Source organism: Cupressus sempervirens, chromosome 10, assembly GCF_028749045.1.
Source record: "Cupressus sempervirens isolate cs-2001-9-10 chromosome 10, ASM2874904v1, whole genome shotgun sequence".
Lineage (NCBI taxonomy): Eukaryota > Viridiplantae > Streptophyta > Pinopsida > Cupressales > Cupressaceae > Cupressus > Cupressus sempervirens.
In genome coordinates, this window is record NC_143127.1 from 63,646,793 (window position 1) to 63,663,110 (window position 16,318).

The 16,318-nt window shown below is 36.3% G+C and overlaps 1 protein-coding gene across 1 annotated transcript in view; it reads right to left on the reverse strand.

Annotated features, from left to right (window-relative positions):
• Positions 1-1,442: 1,442 nt before the first annotated feature.
• LOC149532576 (uncharacterized) overlaps positions 1,443-16,318 on the reverse strand; it is a 48,233-nt gene continuing 33,357 nt past the window's right edge. The window contains exon 4 of the mRNA XM_089804859.1: positions 1,443-2,029. Coding sequence (XP_089660985.1) covers positions 1,784-2,029 — 246 coding nt within the window. The 3' untranslated portion in view covers positions 1,443-1,783. The remainder of the gene's footprint in view (positions 2,030-16,318) is intronic.

A 16,318-nucleotide genomic window follows, 5' to 3' on the forward strand; every position in this document is an offset into this window, starting at 1 on the left:
TCTCAAAAATGTTGGGGGAAATTGGAGAGACAAACTTGCACAAGAAGCACATTGAGTAGTCAAGTAAGAAAGTTAAAGGAGGTTATCCAAGGTTTAGCCAAGAGAGTGATTTCCCCCACACCCCAAGCTTGCTCAACACCAAATCACATTCATCAAAATAAGTAAAAAATAGCAATGAAAAACCCCTAAGCCCAAGGGCAAAGCTCCATGTTACTTGAGACCAAATGTCTCCAAGGAACAAACACCCAACGATGTGGATCAAGAAGAGAGGGCTGGTAACCATCGAATCTACAAACCAACATGCAACATTGGTAGAAATCCATATTCTCCATACTTTTTGATCACACATTGGCACAAACCATGGGTTGAGATTTCTCCTTTAAATGGGCAGTAGCAATAAACTTTGCAAGATGAGCAAAATTGCATCCATTAGCCTTCTGGGGTACACAGCCCAAAGCCAAGTCTCTATGAAGTGTGCCCAAAACGCACACCCACCCAAAACCCTTCCACCATTTGAAGCAAAAATCCCCAAATCACCACAAGCTATCCCCAAACCACCAGCAAAGGGCTGAATAACAGCAGTGTCCCCCATGCCACAAACACAAAAAAGGGCCAAAGAGGTCGCAGCACCACCTAAACCTGGTGAAACACCCGCAAACAGCATGTAATCCAACACAAGCAAACCCAGAAGCCCTAGGGTCAGAGCCGGCCATTGCAGAGGGAGCTGATGCAGAGGTGAGAGCAACCATTATGACCATTTTGAATTTACAGAGAGCTAGATCCAAATCAACTTTGCTTTACAGTGAGTATTAGGCATGAAAATTGTCATCTATCAACAAGACATTTACGTAAAGTAGTTATATTGTATCATTCTTACATTATAAATAACAATTGGCAACCTTTACTGAATTTACCTTGCCATAGGTCATATCCTTATGTAGAATTATCATGAAGAGAATATAACTGAATTTCTAAACAATGACCATGATAGAAGTTGCCTGATTGACTTAAGCTGTCTAGGCACTATCTGCTTTACATTGGAGCACAATACAGATCTACCATTTAAATATAACAGAGACTGGGTCTAAACATGTGATAAGAAAGGTTGACCCAGAAACAACCAGCAAACTTACAGAACAGTGAAAGACGCCACCAGTGATACCCTTTATCATTAATATACTATTTAAAGCGCTTGCTTATCATTCTCTAAAATACTACTTTCCAAAATGAAAATGGTTTAAATTTGCAACAATAGCAGTTAATTCTCTCAATTGGTAAAATTTTGTTTAATGCAATACTCCTATCTTTTATTCATGCCCCTCTCAAAAACCTAGGCCTTTGCAGCATTTAACAGGCATGTACTGATGACTTAGATTACAAACATCACAAAAGGGTGAAAGCTGTGGAAGCAAAATTGAAAAAATAAATCCGACTCTTAGGTCTCCTTGGAACAAGTGCTCCAATTTGCACTTAAGCATTAATATAAATAATAAATAAATTTATGCCCCGGAAGACCAATCATAGTAGTTATTTGTTATGCCTCAACTATTTGGTAAGTTTATGTCTAATGCAACTGTCCATTTTTTATTCATGCTCATCTAGAATCTAGCCCTTGACAGAATCTGACTGGTTTATAACAAGCCCTTGGGTTACAATCATCATCATAAAACCATAAAGGCTACATAAGCAAATCTAACAAAATTGATCCGACTCCTCTCCTGGAAACAAGTAAACCAAGTAACACTAAGCATTAATGTAATAATAACAAATTTATGCACGTAGATTATCTTCTTCTCATTTTCTCTCTTTGTTCCATATTCGCTTCCTTTTGTTGTTTCATCTTTTCCACTAGATTCAAGGTATCTGGGTTGGTAAAGCGTTCGTGTATGTATTTCTTTTCCTCGGCTTGAATCTCCTTAATTGCACTTGGATATGGGTTTGGAGGGGGCTTCTTCCCTTCAAGCCGAGCAATTTCCTTCAGCCTGATATAAGCCTTCCGTTTTGCTTGCCTTTCAGCTTTGTATTCCATCTGCAAAGAGTACACTAAGGATGAAGGAGAGTCTCATACTGCTTAAGTTGTCAATTATCAAGGATGATGAAAAACAATCAAAGTTAACATATCATGAGATACTGTCTTATAAAAGTTACAAATACTGAAATTGGATTACAGGTACAATAAAGTTCAGCATATATATATTTTAATTAGTAACTAAAACACCCTTCTACCATACCAATTGAATTTTTCTATCCAACTATATATTTATAGACTAATCCTAAGGGTTAAATTTATTTACTTTATGGTAAATGTACATGAATTTTAACCCTAACAAGGCATAATATTTACAGCAACTACAAGTACTGTTCTCACCATAGTTCAAAACTGATTGCAAAAACTCTGCATATAAAAATACACATAAACTAATGAAAACGTAGTACAAAATACTGTTGAAAAGGAAAAGCTCAATTCTTAAATAGCTACGAAAATTGAAATCCAAACAATGGAATTAAATTTGAAAATTAAAACCTTTTCCACTAGCTGGAGAGTTTCTAGAGAGGCCCAGCAAAACCTCTGCAAAGATATCAGCTCAGCGGGTGTATTTCCGGTGACTTATCGGTTCTTTTGGGCTGTGAGTATTCAAAAATCTGCAAGTAACTTGCAGGTTTCTAAACTAGCATTGTCACAGTACACATGAATTCAATCAAGACATTAATGTATCCCCTCAAGGTTCTTTAACCATCAAAGTTCTGGCAAAGGTGTTAGGACTAGGGGAGTAGTTAATGTTTTAAGCACCTTGCAATTGCAATTATTTAATATTTTTGTGATATTGTAAATAATGTACCCACATGGAAAATGGCATCCCACTTGTATGGAATCATGTGATTCCAAAGTTGGCAATGGCACCCTCCACTATATGTTGTTGGTCTTATGACAATAGTGACTAGTCACTGAATAGGGGCTTACTTGGTGGAATATGATTAACATCTTAGACTGACTATTGATAGCCATGTGCAAGAGGTGTACACACATTATTTTAGACTCATGTTGGAGAACTTATTGAACTGTAATGTCCCCTACAGGGACTTTACTCAATCTGCCCTAAAATTCTCTTTCTAGGGTTTGAATAACGCTTGGAAAAGAGAATTGTTACTTCAGTGTCCTGATGTAGGTCCTGCAACCAGGTAAGAATCACAAGCTAAATAGACATATAAGCCAATATTGTACAAATAAAATTCAACTCCACTATTGTAATATTCAAAATATACATATGGGATTCCTTTGAAGTTCTAACCAACAAACCCATCATCATTATGGAGGATCAATTGGGAGATCATACAAGGTACCTTGAGCCGTTCCACCTAGCCCAAGAGAACAGAATGGCAACCTTCATCCAGCCTTCCAGCCCCACTTGGGGTATCTCTACCTGCATGTCTTCCTAGCTAATTGCATCCTCAGTATGCCCTATATCTCCCCTCCAAAATGAGAGGACCCAATGGATGAGAATCCTTAAAGGAATCTTCATATGTGTCACATTATACACAGGCAGACATATAGCAAAGATAACAACATATAATATGCATGTCAGAAGCAAGGTGGAATATTCTATCTGCTAAAAGATTCAAGTCCAATGATTACCATGCAAGTCATTACACAATATACATCATATTACTAAATTAGATAAGTATACAAGCTGCAGTTTAATATATGTGTTTTCTGAAACTATATCCTTATCTGATTTATTGCTCAGTAATGATGATGCTGTCTTTCTTGTTTGATACCTTTCCCTCAATTGGTGGTTGGCCTCATGTATCCTTAAAAGAGGATAAAGAGTCAACCTTTACCAAGAGTTGCCACCCTTTAGTAATGACATGTCTTCTCTTAATCAATCGCTGCCTCTAACCAGTTAACCTCATGTGCAGCCTTAAAAATTATAATTGCTGCTCTTGTAAGTACATCACTACTATTGTTTGATCTTATGCCTTTTCAATCCTTTTAATGGTGACTTGAATAATATCAAGAGTTGTAATTCACTTGAGATCATTGTAGTTAGAGGCTGTCTTAATCACTGTTGTTCAGGGAAATGATTGTTAGTTTATAGCCGCACCTCCTCATTGATCAATGTGCTTAACTAGATATTTAGTGCACTGCATTGATACATTCTATCACTGCTCATCTCCAGTAGCCACTTATTAATGATGTTTCAGTTTATTAATATGGATGACCTTTTCAAAAGCTATGTAAGGCTTTGTCCTAGGTCATGACTCCATTCTGGACATGTGTATGTTTATTTCTGGATTGTTCTTTAGTGATGCTAGCCACGTAAGGGTACTAGCTCTTGGCATGAGGAAATAACATTTTAGCTGCCCACCCAGATAAACCTAAAGCTGGTGTTTTAGATGTTAGAGCTAGTGTAATTAAGGCATTTTACCTTAGTTAATTCATACCTAGGTACCAAATGCACTTTATTTAAGCTTACTTAGGAACCACATAGGAATTTCTCCACTTTAGGTAGTGTTATTAGTTATCACATTCCACTTTATGTATAGACTCCACATTTAGTTCAATTATCACTTTATCACTCTCCACCTTTATTGCACATAATACACATACTTTACTACTAGTTGGAAGATGATCCACCTCTAGTGGACGTGATTCCACGTTAGATGGGTGATAGTTTTTCCACTTTAAGTGGTGTTATCAGTCATCACGTTCCACTTAATATAGACTTTGTATTTAGTTCAATTATCGCTTTATCCCTCTCCACCTTTGTTGCACATAATGCACACATATACTTTATTACACATTGGAGGACGATCCACCTCTAGCTGGCATGATTCCACCTTAGATGGGCGATAAGTTAACTCTTCATTATCATGTAATGAGACAACATTGACCATTGTCTCACACACTCCTTTTTACTCGCCTTGGCTATATAACCAAGGGCTATCCTATGTACCATAATCTATTGTAGATATTCTATTGCATTCTTGGTGAGAATACAATTTATTCTCATCATATTCATTCGCTTCCTATTGTGCTTTCCATTTGGCTTCTAGATCTTTGGTACCTACCTTCGCAACCAAAGCTTACAAGTTGCATGGTATCACAGCCCATAGAGTGACATTAATTTTTGACAAAAGAAATTTAAGTGCATATTTTGGTGAGTTTTGGGGGTGTCCTCTTTGTGGCTTTCTATTGCAGGGCAAAATTGGAGCTTGTTGGTGCAAATCAAAAGTTGGCATCACATTGAGGAACAAGAATCCCAAGATCAACTTTTGTTTCACCCAAATCAGACATCAAATGCCAAATCTATAGCCATTTGAAGTTTGAAGGTGTGTGGCAATTCAAACATCATAATGTGATTTTCAAATAGCAATATCTCTGCCATTTTAACTCCTTGTTTTGAGCAATATTTTTAATTTAGGGTAGAATTTTGTGCTCTATAAATTGGTGCAGGTCGTTTTTTAATTACTGATTTTTCTAGAAAATCAAATAATCTCATTTTGTATACTTTTATGGCCTCATTCAGGTTCATACGAACTCCTTTAGAGATGCAATATTTTTTGTAAGTGCATGACTTTTCCTGTATTATACAACAGTGCTATCAATGTATAGTCACACAGTTGACACTTACCAGAAATTGAACTTTCACATTTTGTCTTAGTTTTGCAATTGTAATGCATAGACCTTACTTTGGTCTTTTGCAAAAGTGATCTAGGTCTATTATAGCCTGATCATGGCAATTGCAATCACTAAAATGGAAAGTCTATGAAAGAAAAAGAAAAAGGAAAAAAAGATTAAAGTTTTCTTTATTATTAATGAAGTTTTTAAGTAATGAAATGCTTTTAAAAATAAATTTTAAATAGATAAGCAAATTTGGGAAAGATATTTTTTGTCCACCTAGTAACTGTTGTAGTCATTCATTCTCCAAGTGGTAGCTGGGGTGGTCAATTCTCTCTATGTTTTCTCGGCACATCAGTCCATCAGGCAACATCAACAATCATTGCAGCACATACTTTGGTGGCATCATTATCAGTTTCCAACTTTGCATCTTTGTCATGTGAGGTGTATTCTCTTGCGCACACACTAATATGAGATTCCATCCTTCTTTATACTCTATCATTGATGACATATTTGATGCAATCCTTCTAAACTCAGTCGATTAGAAAGTCTCATGAGACCTGGTACATAGCTCCAGTCAAGACTTTAAAATGTACCAATTTACCATTGGCAAGTACCCAGTTGATGCTCAAGCAAGTTTCTCCACGTCTGATCTTCATCATATCGCAGTGGATGATTCATAGTGCAACATTGACTCTATTTTCTTCCTATGGAGGAATATTAGTAATCATTTTGGACCATCTTTGTAGAACATTCGACATTGAGGGGGAAGCCTCATGATCTTTCCTCTTTTCTCTTAGGGGGACCTTTTCCTCACACGAATTTTTGTCTTAGTTGTCGATTCGTGAAACGAATCCGATTTGGGTATGCGAATCGGATCCGTAGATTCCGGATTTTGTTTTTCCAATAATGATCCGTAGAGGATTCGTGTATATATATATACTAAAAACTAAGAGAAATTATTTCATAGTATGAATCTATGATTCTAGTATGCATCTATGAATCTAGTATACTTGATAATTGATCTATTTTCATGATTATAAAGAAAATCAGAACATTCACATTCATGATTTTATGTTTTTGTGGCTTGTATTAGCACGGATTCATGCTTGATCATCGAGATTCGTGCTTGGATCCTTGAGGCTCTGGGCAGGATCCTTGATTATGCATGTGGATCCATCAAGATCCTTGGGCCGCGGATCCTGACAGATCCACAGGCAGGATTGCGGACCCTGCCCATATCCTCATGGATCCACGTGCGAATCTGGATCCGGATCGGACCCAAATCCAGATTTGGGGTCTAATACGCAAATCCGATAACTAAGGTTTTTGTCCTTATCATTCTTCCTTGAGATTTCTTTTGTATTTCCATCCCTATTTTGGGGAGGAAATTTGTCCCTTTGGGTTTTCTCTTATTCTCTGTGTGTCAGATATTGCATTGCATTTGTACATGAGTACCTAACATGACCAATACCTTCTTCTTGAGAATAAGCTTTACATACTAACCTTGCTTTGTTTATTGAAACTTCTCCATCTTCATTCCACTTATTTCTGAAAACCCACTTAGTGCCAATTACATTTTTATCCTTGGGTCTAGGAACAAGAGTCCAAGTCTTATTCCCTTCTATTTGCTCTATCTTTTCATAGTAGTTAGTACCCATTTTGCATTGTTAGCTTCTGTACAATCTTCCTAAGTCTCCCTTAAAGGGAGGTGTTGGTGTAATTAAAGCATTTTACATTGGTTAATTCCAACCCACATACTAAATACACTTTACTTAAGCTTACTTAGGGACCACATAGGAGCTTTTCCGCTTAAGATGTTGTTATTAGTCATCACATTCCACTTTATGTGTTGACTCTAGTTTTAGTGCACTTAAAACTTTATCACTCTCCACCTTTGTTGCCATGTTGCACATACTTTTTTACACATTAGAGAATAATCCACCTCTAGTGGACATGTGATTCCACCTTAGATGGGTGATAAGTTTCTCTTGATTATCATGTAATGAGGAGACACTTGCCATTCTCTTATTCCCTCCTTTTTACTCACCTTGGCTATATAACTAAGGGCTCTCCTATGTACTGTAATCCATTTAGTTATTGTATCTTGATGAGAATATAGTTTATTCTTACCATATTCATTCTCACTTTCTATTGTGCTTTCCATTTTGCTTCTAAATCTTGGGTGGTTACCTTCATAGCCAAATCTTATGGTTAGAAATTTGTGAATTCTCGTTAATTAAGACATTTTTTCTATAACTATTTATTTATTCATGTTACGACAATGAATATCATTATTATATTCATCATGAACGGATCAAGGTTGTGACTTGAACCCCTTGATGATAGGAGTCAAATGAATCAATCAAAAGTTCCACTCTATTTTCGAAGTTACACTTGGAGGTGAAGTGTTGATTTGGAGTCTGGATTTGTATCGTCTTGACTTGTTTTTTACTCATGGTTTTGAGCATGTGGTTTTGGGAAAACATTCTTGGCTCTCTTGCTATATTTAGAGGAGTTGGGATCTAGATACAGTGTAAAATTTTATGCAAGGTTAGGATGTTAGAGTTTCTCTAGATTCAAAGTGTAAACCTCATTAAGGCACAAAAACCTTGATATTGTCTTGTAACATCTGTTGGTGATAAATAAATTGGGTATAATGTTTTTGGATGCTAGGCCTTTCCTATAAAAGGGTTTTCTCAAGGTTTTGTCACATTCTCTTGTGGTTGTTCTATTCTCTTGAATTCTTCTTATTTTAAGTGTTGTTTATATGCATAAAATCTCAAGAAAGTTACATACATTGGAAAACATATATTACTTTCCTCATGGGATTAACTATAATTTAGACCATGTTACCTTTCAAAAGTCCACATTGTAATGTTAAATATCACAAAAGTCCACATGGTAATGTTAAGTATCACAAAAGTCCATCGTACTTTGGGCAGCCTACAATGAATAAAATCATAAGCCAAGTTGTGTTCATTCACCCCAAATAGGAAACTGAAAATTCATTAATCATTTTCTAAAAAAATAACTAGATTTTTCCTTGATAATTAGAAGAAAAAGAGAATGAATACCAAAGGTAACTTTTCCACACTTCCCTAGGGTACTCTACCATGCCAATGGATTTTTGAAACCTTAATTTTGTGCAAAATAATCACATTAAACAGCTTGATTGCCTTAATTTTTTAAATGGAAGCCAAGACTTAATTAAAATATATATACTTGGTCTTTACAACACTTCACAAGATTCACTTAAAAGTCAGACCTATACCAAAAGCATGAAAATCAAACATGAAAAGAAAAATATTTTTTTCATGATGCAAGATTGCTTGCGAGCGTGGATGCTTCTGCATCAAACACGTTGAGTAAGAAGTTTGTGAGAATGGCTCACAAAATGGAGTTGGGTGGTTGGACTAACCTTCCAAAAAGTAACAATTAGCAGCATATTCTAGAACTTTCATTGGTACCATAAGTTTTTTCTTTCCTCTCCTTTAAGGTATCTACCTAGAACTCTTCCTATCTTCTTTACCAAAACTGCTTAGCAATCCCTCTTTACTTGTGGATTTATGTCCACCATAGGCGAACCTTCCACACTAAATACAATTTTCTCTATTATTTTTTCTTGTGGAATTCAACCCACCACAATCCAACCACCTTCACCAAAGTTCTTTCCATTCTCTTGTGACAATTATGCAGATTATCCCTACGGTGCTAGGACGGATCTATACAAACCGTGTATTATGGTATTAACCAGTACTTCTAATTACCATAATCAATTATCAGAATCAAATGCAATATACAACCAATACAATACCATAATAGTCCCTACAAAATCTGTCTTTTACTTCGCTTGGATCAGTTCTTATATATTATTCATGTTGGTTAAGTAAACCAATGGACATAACCTTTCACTACAACTAATTACCCAACTCCGCCACTAACTAATTTGTAGCATATTATGGTACTTCCATTGGTGCCATGAGTTTTTTCTTTCCTCTCCTTTCCAGCATCTACCTAGAACTCTTCCTGTCTTCTTTACCAAAACTGCTTACCAATCCCTCTTGTGGATTTATGTCCATCATAGGCGAACCTTCCACTATAAATACAATTTCATCTCTTCTTTTTTCTTGTGGAATTCAACCCACCACAATCCAACCACCTTCACCAAATATCTTTCCATTCTCTTGTGACAATTTTGCAGATTATCCCTACAGTGCCAAGACAGATCTATACAGACTGTGTATTAAGGCATTAACTGGTACTTCTAATTACCATAATCAATTGTCAAAATCAAATGCAATATACAAGCAATACAATACCATAATATCATACAATGAGAAGGGGATGATATCTTTTATTAATTCCAAAATAGTCCATACAAAATCTGTCTTTTACTTTGTCTGGATCAGTTCTTATATATTATTCCTATTGGTTAAGTAAACCAATGGACATACCCCTTCGCTACAACTAATTACCCAACTCCCCCACTAACAACTTTTAACATTAAGTATACTAATTATCTATTACTGACCTACATTATCCCCCCCCCCCCCCAAAAAAGTAGTCATTTTCCCGATGAGTGAGATAAAGATGAGCTAACCAAATGACAATATCTGCTAAGAAGATTGTAAGGACCTAGAATGGTGGTTCGTGGTTGTTGTTTTTGAAGTTTCAGATCCCTTTCTACGGCTAGCTGCTTTTCCTGTGTTGTCTGTAGTAGCCTCAATGCATCCATTCTATCCTTCTATGTCATGGCTAGTTTCTCTGCTTGTATAGCTTTCTCCAATTCCAACTTTGTTTCTAACTTTTGCATTTTTTTGTTTCCAAGAGAGCCCGTTCTCCTTTGATCTCTGTTGCCTCCCTTTTTCCTGTTGTAGCTCCATAAAAGTGAATCTAAATGTTTCCTCCATCTGTGCTAGCATAGGTATGAGGGGTGGTTGTCTCATATATGTTTGAACTACCTAAGATGTCCTCCATTTCCCCATCTCTTCCTCCCTTCTGCCTCCGCCTCCAAGGAGTGCTAAATTCCTCAAAAATCCGCTCCACATAAATTTTCACAATGACTCTGTTGCCTTTATTACCACTCCCATATTTCACTCCTTTACCATTTTGATTCTCTTGGGTAGCCTGTGTTGTGACAGTTAGTTCCACTAGGAATCTCTTTGAAGCATCTCCAAATGATGGTGCCCCACTTTCTATCATCCCTCCTATATCCTTTTGTGTGTCCTCTTTGTGCTTCCATTGTATCTTCACCCTCGCTTTGTTGGCCATGTTGCTCCTCCCATACGTCTTCCATTAAAGTAGGCAAGGGTGGGGGTACTTCTTGAACTCCCATCTGAATTATTTTTTCAGCAGCCTATCGGCCTCCTCCATCGTACCCTCCTCTTCTCTGTGTCTAAGGTTGCTCGTGTGATGACTGATTGGTGCATGTTCCTCTTGTGCTTTAGCTTTTCTAGTTTTAGCGGGTGTGACCACCAAAGCAATTGGTTGAGCTGTTTCTACTCCTTGTGGGATGGTGATTCTGATGGTATGCGTTGCCTTTTCATGCAATCTGATATCTACCACCTTTGCATGTTGTATCTTCTCAATGGGTACTAAATGTGCTACAAATGAAAGTTGTGACTAGGTAAATGCTATCCTTGTGGCTCCCTAGTCTGAAAATGTTGATCCTTGCTCCCCCTTGTTGATTGACATGTCAGATCTTAATCCATCCGGCCTCATATGGCTGGCCTCCTTGACATGTAACATACAACTAGCTCTGTCCATGGGCTTCGTGTTAGACATAGGGAATACTGAAAGGGGGTGAATCAATGTTTCACAAATTTTTGCCCAACTATGGATATCATTAACAATCTTTAAACTTGCATAGATGATCGAACTGAAAAGTAAACATAAGCATAACACAATGAAGCTCATAATACCATTATTTGTTAACTAGCGAAACCCTGGCCAAGGGAAAACCCCGGTGGGGATAGTACCCACAAAATGATCCACTAATCAAAAGTATCTGGTGAAAGATATTGACTCTGTTAGGAGTCTATTACATTTGTATAGTGTATTTGTCCTTGTTCGAGGACTAGGCCTTAGTAGAAGCCTCAACCCTGTTAAGAGTTGTAATTACAATAATAAGAGCAATATGAGCCCACTACTCAAACATGCATATACAATTGTACAAAGCTATCTGTTACATCCCAATTTTTGGCCTAATTTAAATTTATTATAGCCATTGAATTGAATGGATTTTCTTTAATAATCATGTGAAAAGGGTTGTTAAATATACCAGTATGAAATTGTTTGCTGTTAATTATTTGTCTAACTATTTAATGATGATGGTCAGTATCCATTATTATCAAATGATGATGATAGTAGTTAACAATTGTTTGGTTTCAAAATTCTGGTTAATAATTAAATTCCTTGCTAATATCTACGTTAAAATTGTTATTATGGATTTATCATGGAACTTGTTATTATTGTGGAAAATGTTGCACGGGTGATTGCAGGAGAAGACGAAGGGGAGAAGCATTGCTAAACAGGATCAACGGAATGAGGTACTATCAGTCCATTTTTCTAATCGACAGATATGACCTCTAACTATCTTGGTAAGGACCTAGCGACTTGTATAGTAGGGTACAATCATTTGGATTAAAAACATTAATGATATTAACTTAATTAAAGTACATACCTTTAACAGCTTATGGTTGACATTTCCATCATTTCATTATCATACATATTTATGCATGTGCACATAGAGATAGAAATAAAGGTGACACCACAGTATTGTTTTTATACAAGATTCTATTTGATTAATACGTACATTTAAATGCATGTACAAGAAGATAAAATAATCTTCCAAATGAAGCATGTATTTAGATATACATAATAAAAGATACGACCTTGAATAAAACATATAATATGATGTCATCTTATAAAATACATCTACATGCAAGTAGATAAATATGTTATAAATTATCCTTGATTTATAATCTTCAAGTTCTTTTTCATATTTATTCAATTCTTTGCTAGAAACCGAAATGTACACTTGGCATATTATATCGGTGTTCAAGAAGGCAAGTCATTTTCTTTAAGAGTTACGACTTCTTGGAAGCTGTTGATATATTGAATGCCTTTACATATATTTGGAAGTCAAGAGAAGACAAAAACATGAATATTGTCTCCACATGATTTACCTCTGCATATTTTCCCACGTTAATACTTCATGTTCTACCCCCTTGCTGAAGGTCGGAAATCAGAAATATTTTGGAAATTGCATACGGATTGCTTACGTGAGGGAACCGGCTGTTAAACATCAAGCCAAGGCTCATGTTTCCATTAAGTCAGACCAAGTTAAGTGGTCATTTCCTTTTCGAATGATACATCTTCATTCTTTTATTCCTGCATTCGAAATTATAGCAGAAGGAAGTACGTCCATGAGAAACTTGTACTGTATTATCAATGAGACTAATCTTTCCATATTGAGTCAAGACCAATTGTTCATGATAAGTCTAAACATCTTTGTTTTACTGTTGTAAGTCAAAATTGAATTGTATTTTTGCAAGTCTTAAGATTATTTTCATAAGTCATAAAAGTTGTGATATATTGAAACATGTAATATTCATACAATAGCTGAGGATCAGCAGAATGAGTTGGTTTACTCTAAGATTTAAACACCTAGGATCACCCGACTGTATGGCCAAGGACGAGGTGAAGAGGTGATAAAGAAATCTACAATAACATGGAAACAAATCAGAAATAACATAACAATTATATATTATTTTTAAAAGGAAAATTATTTAATAGCGCATGCATGTTCATATTTATTGTTCTAATGTTGTCAAGTCGAGTGGTGGTGATCGAGTAATAGAACCTATCCAAAAACCTTGGCCAAGGTTGTTAAAGGCATGTTTGCCTTCATAAGATCACTTGATGTCAGTAGTGCAGGTTATTCAAACATGTCTGTCCATAACTATGCAGATATTCTAAACACCAGAAATGCTCAGGTGGCTGGACTAGTAGTACCCCAAGGCCGATCCCAAGGTAGGGAGGGTCTTTCTTTTCAAAAGATTGTGTGAGGATGGATACGATCCGAGGTTGGGAGGTTAAACCTAAGTCAATACTTCTACTCTTACCAAAAGTCGAGGCTTGCACAACTAGTTAAAGACTCGCCAGTTACTCCTATGTTTCTTCTTTCCATTCCTGATATGCATTTATATTCCTCTTGTAACTTATCATGTATTTACTTTACTATATGCAAGGAAAGATAGGAAATCGTTATTTCAATTACTTCAGTTAATGGTTATTTCAGTTATTTCAGTTAAAATCTCGTGAAAAAGATTTAAGATGTTTTGTTTCAAAAGTTAGTTGAAGAAACTTCTTTCATTTCTATGTGAAACTGGATATTAGTTCTTCTTTATTTTGTTATGAAAATCCGTTTGTTACACTATCTATAGAGATAGATGCAAAAACCTTTGACTGCTTGTTGATATTTTCAATATCTAATCAGTCCTTGTAGTTCCTCTTCACAAAACATTCATACAACTTCTCTCCTCTAATATGAACATCGAATTTGCATGTATACCAATCACATAAAGTGCACATATAAGCATTATATCATTACACTACAATGCCACACATCGCTAAACAAAAAGACATGGCCTTCTGCTACCTTGCACGTTACCAAATCTTCAAGTTAGATTTTGCTAGGTGTAAGTTAACATCTAAGATGTCATCCCAACCTTGTTAAGTAATTATTTTGCAAGACAAAATAATTCATCAACCAAAATATCAATACATTGTTGTTTACTCTATTTTGTCATGTCAAAACTATTTCTGGTAAACTGCCCATAATTCATCCAAAACTTATCATTTCTTTCAACGCTCTTGCACATGTGCTCTCTAGTGTCCATACTACCTTCTCCTAAGCTCACATAACTTTATGTGCTTCTAGTGAAGCTCACTGAACAAAATAAGTTACCTATTTCCTGTATTCTGGTTGTATACTTAGTCAATTTTCTAAGTTTTCTTTCTTCAAACTTAATCAAAACTTCTACCATATCAAAATGAGGGATATGTTTCCATAAACGACAACCCTATCAAATAGCCTTAGCCAAATTGCCAACACTCAATATATGGGTCTCCTCTTGGCATCATACGAATGTCTTCTTTACCTGGTTCTATACAAACATTTCCTTCCTCTACCTCCATACGATCATGTCTTACTCTTGGTCGTATGGTCACCTTCGTTTGTATGTTGTACTCCTCTCTCTATGCCAACTAATATTCCTGTTGTGCCTTGGACTCCCTTTTCTCCACCAAAGTCTACTACTTGTTCTAGTACGACTCTTGGCAGTCCATCAATTGGTAGGAATGTGATATCTCTGGGTGTTCCTCTAATGGTCTCACTTGTTATTTGTGTTTGATATTCATTCCCATCAGAACTTGAAGATGTGTCTTGTGTACCTATATCCTCCAATGTTGTCCCCTCTCCATCTAAACTACCTTCTTCCTCCTCCTTGGTCCATGCAGTGGTGGAAGCTTCCTACCTTACCCTCTTTTTCCTTGGTTCTCCACTCCCAACCCCGAATGTATCTAGGTGCAGCCAATAATTCATTATATGTTAGTAGGGTTCCACTCTATTCTCCAGAACGAGTGTCCCCAATGCTATGGAGCTACTTGTGTGCAAAGGGCCTCTAGGAACTAGTTATGGCATGGTGGGGCATGTATAGGTCTTGTGCCTTAGCTCTAAAAATTCTTTCATTCTTTCTGAAAGGAGTTGAGCACAATTGTAAATCCTCTCCATATTCAATTTGTTTACCAAGGGTGGTATCCATATGCCTATATTAGAGATTCAGCTCCCCTTTGTGAGATTTCTTTTGAACAATTCCACAATGCATCTCCATTCTACATTAGTTATAAAGGTTTTTTTTCAAACCCCTGCTATTATTTTTACTCCAAATGCTTTCCTGTTCATTCTCTGTAGTGTCATCTCTATAATCAGTTGGAGCCATATTTTTTTTTTCTTTTCTTGACATTTTGGATGGAGGTTTTGTTGGGTCTTGCCCTCTATTTGGGACTCCACAGACTTTGCTAGCTTCTTTTGGAGAATAAAGAAACCATAATTGTTTGCTAGAAGTATTGAATTACATGCTTGTGTGCTTTCTTGTCATACCTAGCAATCATTGTTCTAAGCACAAGCTCAAATTCTTTTAAATCAAAGGCATAAAAATGATTCTATCCACCTCTGCTTTTTGTAATGCAGCCTTTAGGAAATGATTATCATTAGCATTCTCTCACCAGCCTTGACACTCACTTCTAGAAACACTTTCAAATGTGATATTGGTTGTTGTGATTCTTTCTACACTACCCTTTCCCTTTCCTTTCCTCTTTGTAGAGGCCAAGTGTTTTCTCTGCAACTTGCTACTTCCCTTTTCTTTTCACGAGTCTATAATTGTGCCCTTGCTAGGATTCCCAATGGTAGTTTTCACCATACTATTAAGTCTTTTAAACACACTTGGCACATTTATGCCTTTCTCCTTCCAATCATTCCTACCCACATATCCTTCTCTTGGATCTTCCTTTCTTTGAATCACATCCAATTTTACCTATACAACACGTACGAACTATGTTCATTTCATATCGTAGTCTATAGTTTTTGTTCGTTGCTCACGAACTGATGTACATTGACTTGTACTTCTCATT